Source organism: Triturus cristatus, chromosome 9 (genome assembly GCF_964204655.1).
Source record: "Triturus cristatus chromosome 9, aTriCri1.1, whole genome shotgun sequence".
Classification (NCBI taxonomy): Eukaryota; Metazoa; Chordata; class Amphibia; order Caudata; family Salamandridae; genus Triturus; species Triturus cristatus.
The window spans coordinates 928,742,913-928,762,439 of record NC_140592.1 but is presented as its reverse complement, the minus strand read 5'-3'; the positions used below and the strand labels follow the sequence as shown (position 1 = coordinate 928,762,439).

General features: G+C 49.9%; 1 protein-coding gene across 1 annotated transcript in view; it reads left to right on the top strand.

Annotated features, from left to right (window-relative positions):
• UNC79 (unc-79 subunit of NALCN channel complex) overlaps positions 1 to 19,527 on the top strand; it is a 628,882-nt gene that overhangs the window by 244,612 nt on the left and 364,743 nt on the right. The window contains exons 19-20 of the mRNA XM_085626482.1: positions 12,236 to 12,463; positions 17,542 to 17,686. Of these exons, the coding sequence (XP_085482608.1) occupies positions 12,236 to 12,463; positions 17,542 to 17,686 (373 nt within the window). The remainder of the gene's footprint in view (positions 1 to 12,235; positions 12,464 to 17,541; positions 17,687 to 19,527) is intronic.

Here is a 19,527-nt window from a genome sequence, read left to right as displayed (position 1 = left end):
TCCTAGGACCGGCAAAAGATTGATGGATTTAACCCAGATCTCTTGACTGGGGGTGAATGTTTTGATTTGTTCTGCATTCTGTCCATCAATTGTGTGTCTTTTGCTTTCTTGCCCTAAGTGTGCCAGGTATGCCCAGACGTGGGTCCTGGGCTCACTGTGCCACTGGATTCAATCTATCCTGGCTGAAGAGGGGTGAAACCCTGAAACGGGTCCTAGGATGCTTGTTTCCGGTCCAGGGATGACCTGGCTTGGCAGTTCAGGCTGGACTGTTCCCATGAGGCACAGGGTCAAGACTGATTTGCATATGGCTAGGTCTAAACTGGGGTGGCATGGTGAGCAAAAGATTGATAGATTTAGCCCAGATCTCTTGACTGGGGGTAAATGTTTTGATTTGTTCTGCATTCTGTCCATCAATTGTGTGTCTTTTGCTTTCTTGCCCTAAGTGCGCCAGGTATGCCCAGACATGGGTCCTGGGCTCACTGTGCCACTGGATTCAAGCTATCCTGGCTGAAGAGGGGTGAAATCCTGAAACCGGTCCTAGGATGCTTGTTTCTGGTCCAGGGAGGACCTGGCTTGGCAGTTCAGGCTGGACGGTTCCCATGAGGCACAGGGTCAGGTGGCATGGTGAGCAAAAGAATGATGGATTTAACCCAGACCTCTTGACTGCGGGTGAATGTTTTGATTTGTTCTGCATTCTGTCCATCAATTGTGTGTCTTTTGCTTTCTCGCCCAAAGTGCGCCAGGTATGCCCAGACGTAGGTCCTGGGCTCACTGTGCCACTGGATTCAATCTATCCTGGCTGAAGAGGGGTGAAACCCCGAAATCGGTCCTAGGATGCTTGTTTCCGGTCAGGGAGAACCTGGCTTGGCAGTTCAGGCTGGACTGTTCCCATGAGGCACAGGGTCAAGACTGATTTGCATATGGCTAGGTCTAAATTGGGGTGGCATGGTGAGCAAAAGAATGATGGATTTAACCCAGATCTCTTGACTGGGGGTGAATGTTTTGATTTGTTCTGCATTCCGTCCATCAATTGTGTGTCTTTTGCTTTCTCGCCCAAAGTGCGCCAGGTATGCCCAGACGTGGGTCCTGGGCTCACTGTGCCACTGGATTCAAGCTATCCTGGCTGAAGAGAGGGGTGAAACCCCAAAACCGGTCCTTGGATGCTTGTTTCCGGTCCAGGGAGGACCTGGCTTGGCAGTTCAGGCTGGACTGTTCCCATGAGGCACAGGGTCAGGTGGCATGGTGAGCAAAAGAATGATGGATTTAACCCAGACCTCTTGACTGCGGGTGAATGTTTTGATTTGTTCTGCATTCTGTCCATCAATTGTGTGTCTTTTGCTTTCTCGCCCAAAGTGCGCCAGGTATGCCCAGACGTAGGTCCTGGGCTCACTGTGCCACTGGATTCAATCTATCCTGGCTGAAGAGGGGTGAAACCCCGAAACCGGTCCTAGGATGCTTGTTTCCGGTCCACGGAGGACCTGGCTTGGCAGTTCGGGCTGGACTGGGCTCACTGTGCCACTGGATTCAAGCTATCCTGGCTGAAGAGAGCCGTGAAACCCCGAAACCGGTCCTAGGATGCTTGTTTCCGGTCCAGGGAGGACCTGGCTTGGCAGTTCGAGCTGGACTGTTCCTATGAGGCACAGGGTCAGTTGGCATGGTGAGCAAAAGAATGATGGATTTAACCCAGATCTCTTGACTGCGGGTGAATGTTTTGATTTGTTCTGCATTCTGTCCATCAATTGTGTGTCTTTTGCTTTCTTGCCCTAAGTGCACCAGGTATGCCCAGACGTGGGTCCTGGGCTCACTGTGCCACTAGATTCAAGCTATCCTGGCTGAAGAGGGGTGAAACCCTGAAACCGGTCCTAGGATGCTTGTTTCCGGTCAGGGAGGACCTGGCTTGGCAGTTCGGGCTGGACTGTTCCCATGAGACACAGGGTCAAAACTGATTTGCATAAGGGTAGGTCTAAACTGGGGTGGCATGGTGAGCATAAAATTGATGCATTTAACCCAGATCTCTTGACTGGGGGTAAATGTTTTGATTTGTTCTGCATTCTGTCCATCAATTGTGTGTCTTTTGCTTTCTCGCCCTAAGTGCGCCAGGTATGCCCAGACGTGGGTCCTGGGCTCACTGTGCCACTAGATTCAAGCTATCCTGGCTGAAGAGGGGTGAAACCCTGAAACCGGTCCTAGGATGCTTGTTTCCGGTCAGGGAGGACCTGGCTTGGCAGTTCGGGCTGGACTGTTCCCATGAGGCACAGGGGCAAAACTGATTTGCATATGGCTAGGTCTAAATTGGGGTGGCATGGTGAGCAAAAGAATGATGGATTTAACCCAGATCTCTTGACTGTGGGTGAATGTTTTGATTTGTTCTGCATTCCGTCCATCAATTGTGTGTCTTTTGCTTTCTCGCCCAAAGTGCGCCAGGTATGCCCAGACGTGGGTCCTGGGCTGCCTGTGGCACTGGATTCAAGCTATCCAGGCTGAAGAGGGGTGAAACCCTGAAACCGGTCCTGGGAAGCTTGTTTCCGGTCCAGGGAGGACCTGGCTTGGCAGTTCGGCCTGGACTGTTCCCATGAGGCACAGGGTCAGGTGGCATGGTGAGCAAAAGGATGATGGATTTAACCCAGATCTCTTGACTGGGGGTGAATGTTTTGATTTGTTCTGCATTCCGTCCATCAAATGTGTGTCTTTTGCTTTCTCGCCCCACGTGCGCCAGGTATGCCCAGACGTAGGTCCTGGGCTCACTGTGCCACTGGATTCAAGCTATCCTGGCTGAAGAGGGGTGAAACCCCGTAACCGCTCCTAGGATGCTTGTTTCCGGTCCAGGAGGACCTGGCTTGGCAGTTCGGGCTGGACTGTTCCCATGAGGCACAGGGTCAAGACTGATTTGCATATGGCTAGGTCTAAACTGGGATGGCATAGTGAGCAAAAGAATGATGGATTTAACCCAGATCTCTTGACTGGGGGTGAATGTTTTGATTTGTTCTGCATTCCGTCCATCAATTGTGTGTCTTCTGAATTAATATTTGAGCATGATTGGAATACAAATCTCTTGCTATGTTCAGAATAAAACGTAAAAAAGAAAAACATATGCAAATCAGATTGGGGCGAGACACCATCAAGTGGGCAACATGGCAAAGCTTGAGTGGAAAAAATGCAGAAGGGAAAGCCCAACATACATGGGATAAGGTTTAAGCGAAACCTGATTAAAATAAATCAATGGCATGGGTTTGTCACGAATGACAAGTATGATGGTTCCCCATCACTGAGCAGTGGGCCCTCAAGATACACTCGAACCATATATTTATTAATAAGATTTTTTTAGGTTTAAATCTTTTTTATTAGTCTTAACCAGGTATCACCGACAACAGCAGTAACTTCCGCCTACAACCCTGCGGGCCGGCACGTTACTCCCCGAAATAACCAGCCCGTCTCAGAGCCCAGTGACTCGCGTTATGAGGACTTTACTATACATAGCATGCCGCCTACAACCCCGCAGGGCCGGCCGCGATTAGTCTTAAACGGAATCAAAGAGACCCCTACCCTCCCACGGACGAGCACTGTAAGACCGTCCTCCAAAGTGAACCCCATGCGTGCCCCTCCTGTGATACAAGCTGTCTTAAGAAACCACAGGGAGGTCTCCGTCCCTCAAAGCTCCGAGCCCCCTCCCGTGTCGCCAGATCCACTCTCTTGTCCTGCCCAGGAGGGCCACCTGCTGCTCCGATACCTAGTAAGGAACCAAATTTCTACCCCCAACAACCCCCCCTAACCCACCCGCCCTGCCCTCCCCAACTCCCAATGCCCCTTCCCCTCTGGCCCCCCCCTCCCCTACCTCCTCCCAATCCAGCGCGCGCCCCCCCCTCCCCTACCCCCTCCCAATCCAGCGCGCGCCTCCGGTGGGACCTTCCCGGTCCCCGAGTACACTGATACTTCCCATCAGGCACCTCAAGAGGCCTCCTCCTCCCGCGCAGTAAGCCGCAGGAGTCTCAGATATCGCGGGCAGGTCAATTCTCTAAATTCCGTGATCAGTAGGGACCTAAACGGCTGCCAGAGGTCATTAAACTGCTCCGCGTCGCCCGCCACCGCCAGCGACATCTTCTCCATCCCCAGCACATGCCACAATCTGTGCAACCAGCCCGTGACTGTGGGGACCGTAGGTGAACGCCAATGTACTAGAGTCGTCTGGACAGCCGACCCCAAAGCAATGGCAATCTGTCTGCCTCTGCGGGATTTTAAGGGGTATGTTAGCCCATTTGGGAGGCCTAATAGGTTATAAGCCGGGAAACGCGGTATTTCGGTGTCAAAGTGGGAATCCACATTGTCGATCACCTCCCTCCAAAAGGCAGCTAGCAGGGGGCCCTCCCACAATACGTGCGTCAGCGTTCCTATCTGCCCGCAACCCCTCCAGCAATTGGCCCCTTTACTATGGTCCAGTTCGTGTATGCGCTCCGGAGTGTAGTACCAATACGTAGAGACCTTAGTGAAGGTCTCCGTGAGGCCGGCATGATAGGCCGAGTGTCTGGCCCTATAAGCGACCTGCTCCCATTCGGCGTGACTCAGGGACCTCCCCAACTCTCTTTCCCAACGTTCCCTGCCCGGGTTATAGAAGTGTGAAGCGGGTGTCTGGAGAAACCTGTACAGGTCACTGATTAGCTTTGTGTCGGATGTGCGTGTCAGGAGCCAGCGCTCATAAGGGAGGAGTCGCCTGTCAGCCGCCTCCCGTACCTGAGGGTGCAGCGCCCAATGGCGAACCTGCAGGTATCGCAATCTGTCGGATTCTGGGAGCGCATACTCCTGTCTGAAGCTTGTGAAGGGAAGGACTACCTCTGGGCCGTACAAATGGCACAAAGCCCGGCATCCGGCCGGCCGCCAGTGATCAAACGCTCCTCTCTCTAGTCCTGGAGTGAAGTCCGGATTATCCACGATTGGTGTCAGCGGGGAGGGGAAGGACGTCAAGCCATGCACCAAATTTGTGGCATCCCAGACCTGCAAGGTTACTCTAGTAATGAAGGAGGCGTAAAGATTGGACGGTGAACTCGACGCAGGAATGGTACCTCCTGTAGAGGCTGCCCGCTACCACCTGATCCTGGAAGAGCCAGTGTTTGTTTGACTCCCAGCGGCTCCATTCCACCAGATAACGTAGCTGTGATGCGTAGAAGTATTTACGCAGATCCGGGATTCCGAGACCTCCCGCCTCCGCCGACAACATCGAGAGCGCCCTTCGCATCCTGGGTTTCCAGCCCTGCCAGATAAAACGCCCCAGTTCGGACTGCATCTTCCGAAGCCACTCCGCCGGAGGCTGCAGCGGGAGCGCCCGAAACAAGTATAATATCTGAGGCAAGATTGTCATTTTAACTGCCGCCACTCTCCCCAGCAATGAAAGGGTACTTCGGTCCCAGCGAGTTAGTTCCCCTCGAACCTTCGTGCCCAAGGCGGTATAGTTTGCTGCCACCATTGCCGGCAGGGTGGGGGCCAGCTGGATCCCTAAATAGGACACCGAGTCCGAAGACCAAAGTATCGGAACCCTTTGCCGTAATAGAGCTTTGGTTCTCGGTGCTAAGGAGAGATCCAAAGCCGCTGACTTCCCCATGTTCATCCGGAATCCCGACACCGCCGCGAACGAGGTGAGTTCCGCTATACAGGCCGGCAAGGCAGAGAGCGGGTCATCCAGGGAGAAGATCACATCATCCGCATATAGACTGACGGCGTGACTGAAGCCTCCGAACTTCACCCCCTTCACCGCCGGGATGTCCCGCACTCGCTGCGCAAAGGGTTCCATATATAGTGCGAAAAGTAAAGGAGACAGCGGGCAGCCCTGTCTCGTGCCTCTTTCTATGTCAAAGCTCCGGGAGCCGTATCCGTTCACTCTCACCACTGCGGTCGGGGATCGGTAGCAATTGAAGATCATACAGCGGAATTTCTCCCCTATCCCCACCTTCGTTAAGACCTGTTCCAAGTACGGCCAGTGGACCCTATCAAACGCCTTCTCGGCGTCTACTGACAGCAGCATTCTTTCCCCGGGGATCCGCGACGCTTTTTCTATTAGCTGTGTAATTCTCTTGGTGTTGTCCACTGTCTGTCGCCCTGGCACAAAACCCGCCTGGTCCGGATCTATTAACCCCGGGAGGAGTGGGGCCAAGCGGCCCGCCTGGGTCCCGGTGTAGAGCTTGAGATCGATGTTTAAGAGCGATATAGGCCTATAAGAGCTGCACTGTGACCGGTCCTTCCCCGGTTTGGGGATGACCACTAATGACGCCCGCAACAGGTCCGGCGGTATGGCTCCCTGCATCGCAAAGGAATTGAACAACCACGTGAGGATCGGTGCGAGCGATGTGCAGAACGTCTTATAAAAGAGGGAGGTATACCCGTCCGGGCCTGGGGATTTACCATGCTTAAGCTTGGCGATGGCGGAGATAACTTCCTCTATCCGGATCTCTTTATCCAGTGCGTCCGCCTGTGTGGGTGTCAGGGACGGCAAAGAGACCGACTCAAGGTAGTCTGCTGTGGCGGGCGCATCCGGGGGGTCCCCCGCGTACAAGTCCGCATAATACCTACGAAAGTGCTCTGCGATTTGGGCATCCTCTGTGGCCGTCGGCCCTGTGGGATCGGTGATCGCTTTCACCGTCTGACTCTGCCGCGCTACTCTCAACTTGCTCGCCAATAGCCGACCGCATTTGTCCCCCCCGTGTAATAGGCGTGCCGAAGGCGTAGCGCCGCGTACTCCGCGCGGTCCATGTCTAGACCTGTCAGGAGCTTCCTTGCTCCCACGAGCTGCCGCCAGACCCGTGGAGCGCCTGTCCACCTGTGTATGTGTTCCAGTTCCCGAACCCGCTGCGTGAGCTCCTCCCGTTTCTGTCGACGGTTTGCGTTATCCGCCGCGGAGATCGCAATAAATTCCCCCCGGAGTACCGCCTTTAACGCCGCCCACTGTGTCGCTCGCGACGTGTCGGAGGTCTCGTTGTGGGTCAAATAGTCTCGAATCACCGTCGTCATTTGTTGGACTACCTCTCGTCTATGTAATAATGCGTCCCGTAGACGCCAGACTCTGGGGGGCGGAGAAATCGGCGGCAGACAGAAGGTAGCCGTCACCAGGGTGTGATCTGACATGGAGACCACCCCAATGTCCGCTGCCGTGGCCAGTCCGCAGACTGGCCCAGTGACCAGAAAGTGGTCTAGCCGCGCATAGGTCTTATGCGCGTGCGAATAGAAGGAATAATCCCTTTCCGCCGGGTGTAGGTGGTGCCAGAGGTCCGCGAGGTCCATAGCCGCCAGTTGAGCCTTGCACCCCGCCGAGAACTCTCCAGTCTGCGGCGAGCGGGGTGCAGACCTGTCAAGGGCAGCGTCAAAGACCATGTTAAAATCTCCCCCTACAATAACGTGTCTATCCGGTGTGGCTGTGACCGCGCCTAGCGCCGCGCTGAGGAAACGTTCTTGACGCTCGTTAGGGCTATAAAGGGACCCTACCGTGAAGGGGAGGCCGGCTATCCTGAATCTATATGCTAAAAGCCTGCCTTTTTGTTCCGTCTGTTTGTGGAGCACTTCTCCCCGGAAGTGCCGGGCAACCAGTATCGCCACTCCCGCTGTTTTAGTGTTACTGGACGAGAAGAATTGGGTGGGGAAAGCAGAGGAGCGCAGTCTAGCACAATCGCGGGGCAGGAGGTGTGTCTCCTGTAGAAGACAAATATCGGCCCGGGTGCCTTCCAGAAGGGAGAGGACGGCTCGCCGTTTGATCGGATTGTTGAGGCCCCTGACATTCAATGTGACAATTTTAAGTGCCGTGGGCGTCATTGGCGGTGGCAAGTTTGACAGCAGGGCTCCCACAAGAACCCACGGAACTGAGTACGTGCGCCGCTACTGCGGCCATGTTTCCGGGCGCGCGCTGGACTTCCCCCCCACCCCTCCTGCATCCCCCCCTCCCCCCCCTCACCCGTAGTCCCCTCCCCCTCCCCCTCCCCTCCCCAATTCCTGCAACAAGCACCCCTTCCACCCCACGACCCACCCCTCGGCAACGTGCCAACAATACCCGCAATGCCCCCCTCTCACTCCCCGCAACCTGAGTCAACATTGTCCAAGTCCAGTCCTCAAGGGACGAGTCTTTGGTAAAATACTCCAGTGGACATCCTGCCACCGAACCCCCCTCCCCCCGCCCCCGCCCCCATCCGGCCCCCAAACCTGCTCAGTGTAGAAGGCTGTGATGATCTCCCCCCGGAGCAGACTTATGCTGTCGGCGCCGTGTCACTTAGTCCAGTATTCTCCGCCACCTCGGACACCGCCACCGCCATGCTGGCTCTAATGGTGGGAGAGTCTGGCCTCGCAACTCGTGTCTGGTTGTGCCGCCTCGATACCCACTGCCATCCGCCACTGTCGGCACGTCCCCGCCTCCGTGGGGCCGCCTCCTCCTCCGGTACCGAAATGCCCAAGACCCCGCATGTCTCCTGCAGGAAACGTAGTTGATGCACAGTGCCATTCCATCGGAATATGAGTCGGAACGGGTGTCCCCATGCGTATGGTATTTCGTGCGACCTCAGGAAGTGGGTGGCGAGTTTGAACGCTTTCCGTTTCTGAAGCGTGATGGCTGACAGATCCTGATACAAAGCGATGGGGTGGTCCCGGAAGGTGAGGGGCTGCTTCTTCCGAGCCTACGCCAGGATGCGTTCCTTGAGCGGGAAGTCCGGGAGAAAGGCCAGGATGTCCGGGGCCGGCAGCGACGCCCGGCGCCGCGGCCCCACTCGATGCGCCCGGTCTATCCGGATGTGGAGCCCGTCCGACTCTCCCAAGAACTCCCGGAACAGGGCCTGTAGGTATCCTACCATGTCCGTCCCTTCTTCTGTGAGCGGAATGCCTCGGACCCGGTTATTGTTGCGCCGCGATCTGTTTTCTAGATCCTCTGCGTGCGCCTGGAGGTCAATCTGTTGATCCCTGAGGCTGAGCACCTCTTGCTGCAGGCGCTCTAGTTCTTCATCCCTGTTCCGTCCGGTGTCTTCTATCGTGGCCACCCGTTCTCCCAGGCTGTCCACCTCCCTCCGGACCTCCCGCACTTCGCTGGCCACCTCCTTCTTCAGGGCTTGAAAATCCTCCCGTAGGGAGCCGAAAAGGGATTCCTTGAAGGATCTGGTGATCGGAGGCTCTCCGCCATCGGCGACCGGTGCCCCTCCGGAGGGGCCGGGCGAGTGCTGTCCCCGCTCTACTCTTTGCTGGTTCCTGCCCAGCAGCTCGGGGAGGGTGCGTTCCCCCTTCCGTCGTCCTCTGCTGCCCGCCATGTGCTCTGGGGCCCCGTACTGGTCTGCTCCTCAGTGCTACCGACACCCCCCGAGGGCTTCTGTCCCGCTTCGTCGGCTCCGGGGCCCCGGGCGCCCACCTCCGCGTCCTCTCTCCGCAGACCCCCCGCCTCAGTTTAAGCGCTCCGGTGTCTGCAGGGGCGTCCCGCCGGGAGCCCTCCGCTCACTCCCCTCCTCAGTCGGTTCTCTGCCGCTCCCGGTCCGTCCGCTGCTGGCGCTTCTCACTTGTGCGCCTCCGTGGGGGATGCGTAGGTCGGACACCGGTCTTCCTACCCTCGACCGCCGTGTTCGTGGGCCGGTTCTCTCCAGGCACGCCCCTCAGCCATCCGGGCCTCCTCAAGCTCCGAACCGGGCCCGCGGGCCACGGGGGCGTGGGATGAGGGGGGGCTCACCTAGTCACCCCCTTATTACTCCAGCTGCTGCACCCCACTGGTTGATCCTCAGGTCGCAGCGCCGTCGTGCGCCCGTGTCCTCACCCGCGTCGGGACCCTTCCACCGTGCCTTCCCCTGACCAGCCGGCTCATTCGCGTCTCACCGGCCTCCGTCTGCCTCGTTGCTGTCCCGCTTCTGCTCGGGCTGAGGGCCTGTATCTCACACTCGGGGCCACGTCCCGTTCAGCGCTGCCTCTAAGTCCGCCGCCGCCGTCCGCTCTTTGGGCCAGAAATCACATCGTGAGACTCTGTAAGGGAGGCGGGGGTGCCACCTATCCGGCCCTCCGCGTGTTTTCACCTCTTGTTCGCTGCCATGGGCAGGATCACGCCCCCCCGGTCCAGCCACCCCCACAGCAGCTCCGTGCCGCAGCTCTCGTCGGTCCAGGCCGATGCGGTGCCTCCCGCTGTTGTTTCGGCCATCCCTCGTGCCACGGCCGATCTCCACGCCCAGACCGGGCGCTCTCGTAATCAGGCGTCCGGGCTCGCCGCCGCCTGCTCCGGCCTGATGCTCTGCCCCCTCTCGGCCACGATCACCGCTCTTTTCCGGCGGGCGCCGCGGGCTTATTTCCTGCTCTCCGAGCCGCCGGGCCACCCCCTCCAGCACGCCTGAGGCTCCGCCGCCCGTTCCCCAGTCCTCCGGGGGAGATACAGCGGCTATTTACGGTCTAAGGGCTCAACGAAGCGGGAGCCGGCGGAGAAGCCGTTCGCTCACCTCGCCATCTTGGCCACGCCCCCATTAATAAGATTTTTAAGCCTAATTTCAGCCATGTAGTTTAAAAAACGGGCTTTTATTGCTTTTTTACATACAGTTGAGCATTTGTTTGGGGTTTCAAAGATATGTCCTAGACCCAGAGCATTTAAGGTAATTTCAACATACAGAATCCATGGGATCCTCTGTACGTGTTCTAGTGCAAGGCAGTCCAAAATAAACTCTTGGGTCAGGTTGACTGTTTCTCTTCTCCATATGAAGTGCCATAGGAGAATTGGAGCCAAGTTTATCTGGTCAGTTATGTAGGGGACATTCAGCTCACAAAGGCAATTAAAATCAAAGCAACTGTTAGGGAGGCCCATCAATTTTTTCCAGAAGGTATCCACTATTGATTGTATTGCCGTTTGATTAATATATACCCATATTCCAGCTCCATACGAGGCTACTGCACTGGATTTTGCTGCTTATACTTTTTTAACCATACCTATCTGTTTCAAGCCTAGGTTTTAATGAACAAATATATGCCATTAAGGCTTTTTTTCCAGTATTATCCCTCTATTAGACACCATGTGGGACCATGTTGTCTTATGATCAAAGTCACCACTAGGGAAGAGAACATCTCTGACTGGGCCACTTTACGTTCAGAATAAAAAAAAGTTGGAACTTTGTTGGCCTTATGACCTGTAACTAAGATAAAAATCTTTGCCTCATTTGTTTGTAGGTCCAGATTTTTCATAAAGTTTACGTTAGTGTGTAACAGCTTCTGGAGGGCCCTTCCCGTACGGGCAATTAAAACCGATTCATCTGCGTAAAGTAATATTGGAATGCGAACCTTATTTATTGAAGGAATGTCCAGGGTAGATTCTAACAGGGAGGCCTCCACTCCATTGGTGTATAATGAAAACAAAAAGGGGGCAAGGACATACCCCAGACGAACCACCCTGGTTGTTGAAAACCATCTAGTGAACTTCCCCTGTTGTACATATTGGACACAAGCTGCAATCCTTGAATACAGTTGCCTAATGAATAAAATTATTGCTTGGTCGACACCCATCTCCTTTATAATCCCCCATCGGTGAGAATGGGCAACACAATCCAAGGCCGCGGATAGGTCCATAAAGGCCAAGTATAGCTTACCTTGTTTAACTTGTGTGTACTTGGCAATGAGCAGGCTGAGATTAAGACATTGGTCCTGTGTGCCTTTTTCCTTTTTCTGAGTCTGTCTTTGATTCCTTGTGTCTCCTCTACCTGTTTCTGTCACTGAGACTATCCACCCTACAATCGCACTGAGAGTATCCACCCTACAATGGCTAAAAAGGGGCTCCATGCACTTGACCCCTCCTTCCCAAGCTCGTTGGTACAGAAGAACATCATCATGATACTAACAACTCTTATTTAATTGTTTTTTTCTTGAGGCACACCTTCAGTGGAATATGTTAATTTCTTCCATTGTGTTTAAACTCATCAGGAATTTCAAAAACTCCATCATGTCCTCGCTTCCAGACTGTACATAAATACATTTTTGCACAATTGTTCAGAGGGCATCTGAAGCAGAGTTTCCATCTTCCTGGTAACACTGTCTGTGCTGTCTTTCTAAGAAACATCAGAGGTACAGCTTCTTTTGGTATCATGTCACTGATCTGCTGCTTTCCACTAGAGAGAATGACCCTGCAATGCAATTTTGAATTACTCCATATTTGTACTGTACCTGCCAATTAGGTCACTGGACAATTTAATATGCATCAGTAGTTCTACATGCAAATTGTCATCTGCTAATGTACAATTCTTGCTCTTTCCCCGGCCATGCTGATTTTCAGATGGAGTTACAGGACGATGGGATCACCATGGGTCTGGAGAGCAGCCTTTCCAAAGACATCATTTCCATTATAAACAACGTGTTCCAGGCACCCTGGGGTGGCTCCCACACCTGCCAGAAAGACGAAAAAGCTGTGGAGTGCAGCCTATGCCAGTCTAGCATACTCTGCTATCAGCTGGCGTGTGAGCTGTTGGAGCGACTGGCACCAAAAATAGAAATCAGATTAGTGGTAGGTATTACAGAAATTGTGGCCTTGGAGACGATTTTGGAAGGAAATGCACATACATGTTTATTGCCATAGACTCTCTTAAACATGAAGAAGCTTACTAAATAGGTAGCATGTGATTCAGGATAAAAATACACTTATGGAACCTGTTCTGGAGGATCATATTCCTATGATGTCAAATACATCTTGATGCTTGCTCTTCATGTTACAAAAATACCCTGCAGTACCTTCTTTTACGATCATCTAGATCCCCTGTTTCATCGTAGGGTTCTCACTGAAATCATAAATGCAGAATATTCCTGTCCACATGCAGGGATCTTAGAACACTTCTTTCTGTATATAACCAAGTCAATCTGTAGTTAGGGTGGGGCACCTCAATGTTACCAGTCTGCTGATACCTCCCTGAATGGGAGCATAGACTAGTATTTACTGATTTTCTTTTTCGTGTGTAAAAAACTTCCTCTGATATAGCAATAAAAACACAGTGCAGCACCCAGCGAAAAGACATGTTATGTTACGTTACGTGTATTTGTATAGCACTAGCACTATCACCCGGGGTATCTTGGTGCTGAGGAGGTGTTTGTCGAACCAAACCTAAGGTTAGGTCTTCAGCTTCTTGTGGAACTCAAGAAGAAAAGAGGAAGCCTTGATGTGTAGTGGGAGGTAGTTCCATGCTTTAGGGGCAATGTACGAGAAGGCCCGGCCTCCAGATTTATTTCTGTGTATGCCTGGGATGTTTGCGAGGAAGAGTCCAGCAAGTCAGAGGTGTCTAGGTGATTGGTGGAAGGAGAGGCTGCTATTTAGGTAGTTGGAGCCTGCATTGTGTAATGCCTTGAATTTGTGAGTGAAGACTTTGAACTGAGTGCGTGTGTGCATATTGGGGGCTAGTGGAGCTCCCTAACGTGCGGTGTGATGTGCACTTTTTATGAGGTTGAGGATGATTCTGGCAACTGAGTTTTGGATGGGTTGTAGTCATCTGTTGAGTTGCTTGGTGATTCCAATGTAGAGTTTACCCATAATCCACTTCGCTGTTGATTTAGACATGAGTGATGGTTTTTCTGGTCGTACTTGTTAGCCGTTAGAAGATCTTCCTCAGCATCTTCAGGGTATGGAAGCTGGATATGATGAAGGCATTGACTTGTGCGGTCATGACCAGTTTATTCTCAGTGATGATCCCGATGTTCTTGGTGTGGTTACTGGGGGTGGATATGGGTCTATAGTCGGCCATCCACAAGTGCGGAGTCCCATGCTGATTTGTTCATGCCAAAGACCACTACATCTGTGTTGTCTGTGTTGCACTTCATCCAGTTGGTGACTTCTGCCATGCTTGGCCCACAGTCCAAACCAAAGTTTTTTGCCCACCATGCCGCTCAAGATGAAGGCTCAGTTTATGCAAATCAGCACTGACCCTGCTCTCCATAGGAACTCTCTGTCCTGTACTGCCATTTGAGGCACCCTCCAGAAGGTACCACAAGCAACCCCAGACCAGTTTTGCCTCACTTGGGCCTTGTCAGTAGGGTGTAACTTTAGTTCTATAGCAGAGTACTCACATGAATTGCAACTTCTTTGAGAAAAGTATTTATTTGCTATTAAATTTGATACTATTTGCAGACTCTGCACAAATCTTGACTCAAGTTGGGCAAATCTGGCTTAGATTCTTCATTTCAAATTTCGTGCAGATTGGTAAAGACAGTAAAACGTTATTTAGGGGACTTGATAGTAGCATTTCTGATTCAAAATTGAACAGGAATACTTACTGTCTGCTACACTAGATTCTACTGAATGCAATTACACCAAAGTTGGCATTGAGATAGAACTTTTATTCAAACTAGACCCTTTTGTAGTTTGGTGTAAATTTGTTCAGGATTTTTTGAGATATATGTCTTCGATTGGAAAATCTATTGTATATTTTCACATTTGGGTTTGAGAATGATTTGTGTACCACAATCAATTTGGAAAACAATTCTGGTTCGCCTAATTCACGCTTAGTTCTTGAATCGCAAATTGTGTGTTTGGTTGAGTTGTTCCGGATCTAACATTTTGCTCCATGCACCATTAGATGATGCGAGCAGTTCTCAAACTATTCTTAGACACACGTTCTGAAATAAAATCTTGGAGTCAAACATTGGCAAGGACCCTCCTAATAAGATTGAAACATCCTTAATTGCAAGAGTAAATGCTTAAATTGTCAGGCTTTTTTGTCAAACCAATTAGAGCTCTCATTGCGTTGTCCTCATTAAAACTGAATAATTATGTAGAAATATGTCAAGGACTGGACACAGTGAAGGTTGTTAAGTTTTGTTCTTCCTTCAGCTGATTGTAGAACACTCTGAGTGCCCGCAAACGCAGACTTGTTGGGGCATTGCAGGCCTGCCGATGCATAGGCAGGCCCTAAGTGTGGCATCTACCAACTTGAGTAGGTGATATGCGCACAACCACACTTTCTCTGCGGAAAGCCTCCAGTGAGCTCTCAGCACAGATGTGACATAATGAGGACCGGGAGCACAGGTTCTTGCCTGTTAGCATTGTTGGCAATACAGCTCCCCTAAGTGATCACAATCCTCTATTGGAAATGGCAGCAATAAGGCCATTTATATAGTGAGCACGTGTGTAAAAGTCAAAGCACCATAGGTCATTGCTTCCTTCAACATTTTGCAATAAATTTGTCAAAAGGATCTTGATCATTTACATTGTAAACACCCTGCTGAGAAGCATTTATAGACACTAAATAGGCATGTATCAGTGGAGGCCATATCAGCCTCTTCCTGTTTCAGTAGATCACAGCTAATTCCTATCAGTGCTTGTGAGAGACACAACTGTATGGTGATGCTTAGCATTCCTATAGCAAACTCTTCAGCAACAAGTCTTTACTTCTTTGAGTAAGTGCTTGCAAGAAGGTGCAGCTCCCGATGTTGCCTTGCTGTGCTGTTCACAATACGTTTATGACAACTTTGTTGTTCAAAAATAGATGTGAGAGCCAACAAAATAAAACATGTAGAAAATGTAATGACTGAAACAGCCAATCAAATGCATCCTTATTCTGGATGGTCAGTGTGTTTTGCTGTTCTTGATCAAAAAGCAGGTTTAGGTTTTTACATTGTTTTGAATATTCCTCATCATCTAACGGATATATTCAAATATGAGAATTCATTTAACAGGGAATGTTCTTTAATATCTTCAAAATTCCAGTTCCTTACCATGATGTTGACAATTTGACTTGCTTTTCTTTTGCTGTTTGTATGGTACTCCACTATTGGTATTTTGCTACAGTTTGTGTTGCAATCTTGGGTATGAACTACAAAGAAGGGGGACCCCTGTCAAATAATGAGGGCAGGTATAGCAGGGGAAAGAAGAACAACCAATTAAAAAGATTTACCTGTCACAATTGTTTATAGAGGCCCTTGGGGAGGGTCCTGATATTAACAATTCACACACCGGTGCAGACAAAAAAAGCTATAAGAATGATCCAATCATGAGATTGTTTTGATCAAGCTGAGTCATCATTTTTATTTTTCGTAATATCAAAATCATTATATAAAATAGATGCAGGGTACATATATAATAAAACAAAATTCATCATCAAATAGATTCAAACACCAAGTCCCACAGACTCATTCAGAACACACAATCATACTGTCACACATACCAAATGACATCATCATTTATACCACACACAATATATTTGTACACTTCAACAATATGTATCACGATGGTACAATTGCCACATAGAAATTGGAAAACAGGTTCATGATTGTCATCTGCAGAATATATATGGGTGGGGATGGTCTAACTACCCAGCAGCAATGAAAACTCCAACACGCGTTTCGGTGTCTAGCCCCAGCCGGGGCTAAACCTTCATCAGGGTGAAGATGGACAAGCGGTGTGGGACAGACACACCTGGTAGTATAACACGTATGGCAAATCAAATATGATCCAGAAACTTCCTAGGCTCCGGGATGGAGCAATAATCTCCAAAGTATATCATTCAAGATCCAATTAGGTCAAGGCCAATGAGAGCGTATAGCCAGGGTCCACAGAGGAAAAAGAATAGTCAGGACTGTCGCATCAAGGGATAAGGTCCAGGTACTACGGCTAGCGACCAGGGCTTGGTACCGGTATACGGGACTAATATCTGTGAATACGGATAATCCATTTCGGATGAGGAAAGGTTCACACTGCCCCGTAGTCGTCGTTCTCGGAAATCGAGCATCAATCTTGGGTATGAACTATAGGGTCTATGGAAAGAACTATGTGTTCTACTATGAGGAATAAAAACATACATTGCTCATAAAAACATACTCTCTACTCTTCTTTCAGCCAGGCACTGCTGTCAAATGTACATATGCCATTACTGTAAATGCACGCTCACATCACATCCATTGTGAAGGCCGAATACATTTACATATGCACCCATGACATTGGACAATGCCATATAAAACCGCAATATCGAAACTCAAAAAGTCATGCATTGCTTCTTCCCAACAACCAAATACAAAGTTTACAAGTTTGCATTTCAGCACCGCTCTCCTCTTCTTGTATATGTGATGGATCTTGCAAGAAAACCAAACTTAAAAACCATACAGTGAATACAAGATTAAGACTAGCAAGACTTAGCCTCTTTTCTTCCCACCGCCTTCTCTTTCTCTCACCTCATGGTATTGCCAGTTTGGTGTATCATTCAGTCTTCCAGGAAGAGCATTCGTTGGAAACTTACTCTGAAATATCACACTGTTATGTCACATGTATTATTGTATGTCCTATAAGCATTCTGTATGGAAAACAATCATTTTGCTTTTTTCCAGCATTCCCATAGCCAATAGGTTAGCCTTGAATGTGATAATCAGCATTTGTGCGTGCAACACATGTAAGCAGCATTCTTCCTGAAGTAAATTAAGGAGAATTGCAGTTTGGGTGAAAATATTACAACACTGAAAACCAAAAACAATTTTCTTAGTTATGCCAACTCTCAAATTGCTCAATTTGAAACCGTGCATTGAAATGTAATAGTTCAAAGCGTATATTCCAACTCTTTTTTACTCATATGCATGTATTGAATATTTATTTTAATCTTACCCCTTCAGGAGCCCACCGATAACCTTGAGGAAGGGCTTCTATTTACCAGGCCTGAATTTACCATAGGACCTGAAGGTGGAGAGGAGGAGGAGAACCCAACAGCAAAACAAGGAGAAAACCCAGGGAATCACTCTGCAGTGCCAGAAAACACTGGTATGTTGAGTTTCTGAAAACAAGCAACAGGGAAGGCCTCGACAAACTGATTTCTGTCTATAGGTTGTAACAATGGCTACAAGCGTTTATAGCAATAGAATGCATTTATAAGAATAGGATGTTATAAATGTGGTGCTTCTCAAGTAATTTAAGTTGGAATACCATTCAAAGAAGCGCTCGAAAAATACGTTTAATTTAATTCCAATTTTTGGGCCTGAATTAGAGTGGGAAGTATGGCTTTTACTCCATCAGCGGGACAGTGTAACATACTCTGTCGCCTAAAGAAAGTATCTGCCCTCTGCATTTAGAGATGTCTTCTGACCCTGCAGACATCTCTAGTCATAGGCAGAAACAGCGGTTCTTGTCAATGTGTTGAGTTAGGTGGACAGCATCGTCAAATTGTTGGACATTTGTAAACATTTTAACATGTTTCTGTTTTTTCAATAACAAACTGCTGACCCCACCACACTTAGTGACAAGGCGTCACTGATGGACACTCGGCTCTTGGCACTTCAGGGCTTAAAACTGAAGCGCCCAGGTCCAAGTCTATCAAGGGGGAGAGCCTCGAAGTGCTCTCCAAGGCTGAGGAGGTCACACCCAGAGGGCTGTGAAATCCTCTGCCCGGCAAAGTTCAGCTCAGGCAGCAAGACGCCTGTGCATTTAGCACACTTATAGTGCCTGGCTAGCTGACCTGAACATGAAGAATTTTTCTCATGATGACCTTTGCTTAGCCTGACAGACACTCTATATGTTTCCAAAAAGGTGTTGGGGGGGGTCCCTCGGCCCTTAAGGAACGGTCGCGCCTGCAAAGTACCTTCCTGCCAGGTTTGACCCGGTATTGATTGACTGTAAAAACGTTCCATTCGACTGCCCACTCTAAATCGGGCTAGTGGTTAATTTTCCAAAACTCCAGTGACCTCACAAAGTACTCTGAGTTGTGGAGATACTGAAGGTCCCGCCCGCCTGTAAATCATGTGTGTGGACCAAGGGTTTGGCAGAGACTAACTAAAATCATTTCCATACCATGAATCATGGAAAATCTGTTCTTTTCTGGACGTGACTCATGGCTTCATGCCACAAAATAAGGAGCCTTGGTAAAGACAACATCTCTGACTTTTGTATAGGGGAAATATACCTGCAAGCTTCATTAGGACACTCATGGCAGAGGCAGCATGTGTGTTCACATGCACAGAAAACATCATAGATTATAAACAGTTGGAGGGAATACTTCCAGCACATGCAGAGTAATATGGTAGCAGCAGAAAGTCTGTCACAGGCAGAACAGACTTTCAACTGGGAGCAGAAGTAAAAGCATCCTCAAAAATACAGGATATGTGTGTGTTTGTGTGAGTGTGTCTCTGTCTGGTTGGGAAGACCAGATCTATCATTACTCCACATGGATATCCCAAAAACAGTCCAGTGCACGGTGCTTGCACCAACGTGTGCTATAATAAGATTTTCAACAGTGGAAGCACGCTGATGTATAAAATGTGAACCTCCATACAGCTTCCTGCCGGAAACCCCATGGTTGCAATACCAAATGGTGCAGTGACACTAAAACATAATTATTCTAAAACTTATGAGCGTGCTTGTTAAAATGTAAAGGGAACTCATCAAAACATGTATCTATGTCTTTTCAACCTCATTGACTGAAAAACTCAATCTTTTTCAACTCCACTTATAAATGTATTTTATATCTAGGGCGTGTGGCACACCAACATGAGCTTTTAAGTCTTCCCATCTCAGTTAAATTGTTTTGAGTTTCAATAAGGTATTCTGAGGGCTTCAATCTAGACAAGGCAAAGAGGTGTCCTTGACACAATGTGCTAATAATAGTGAGT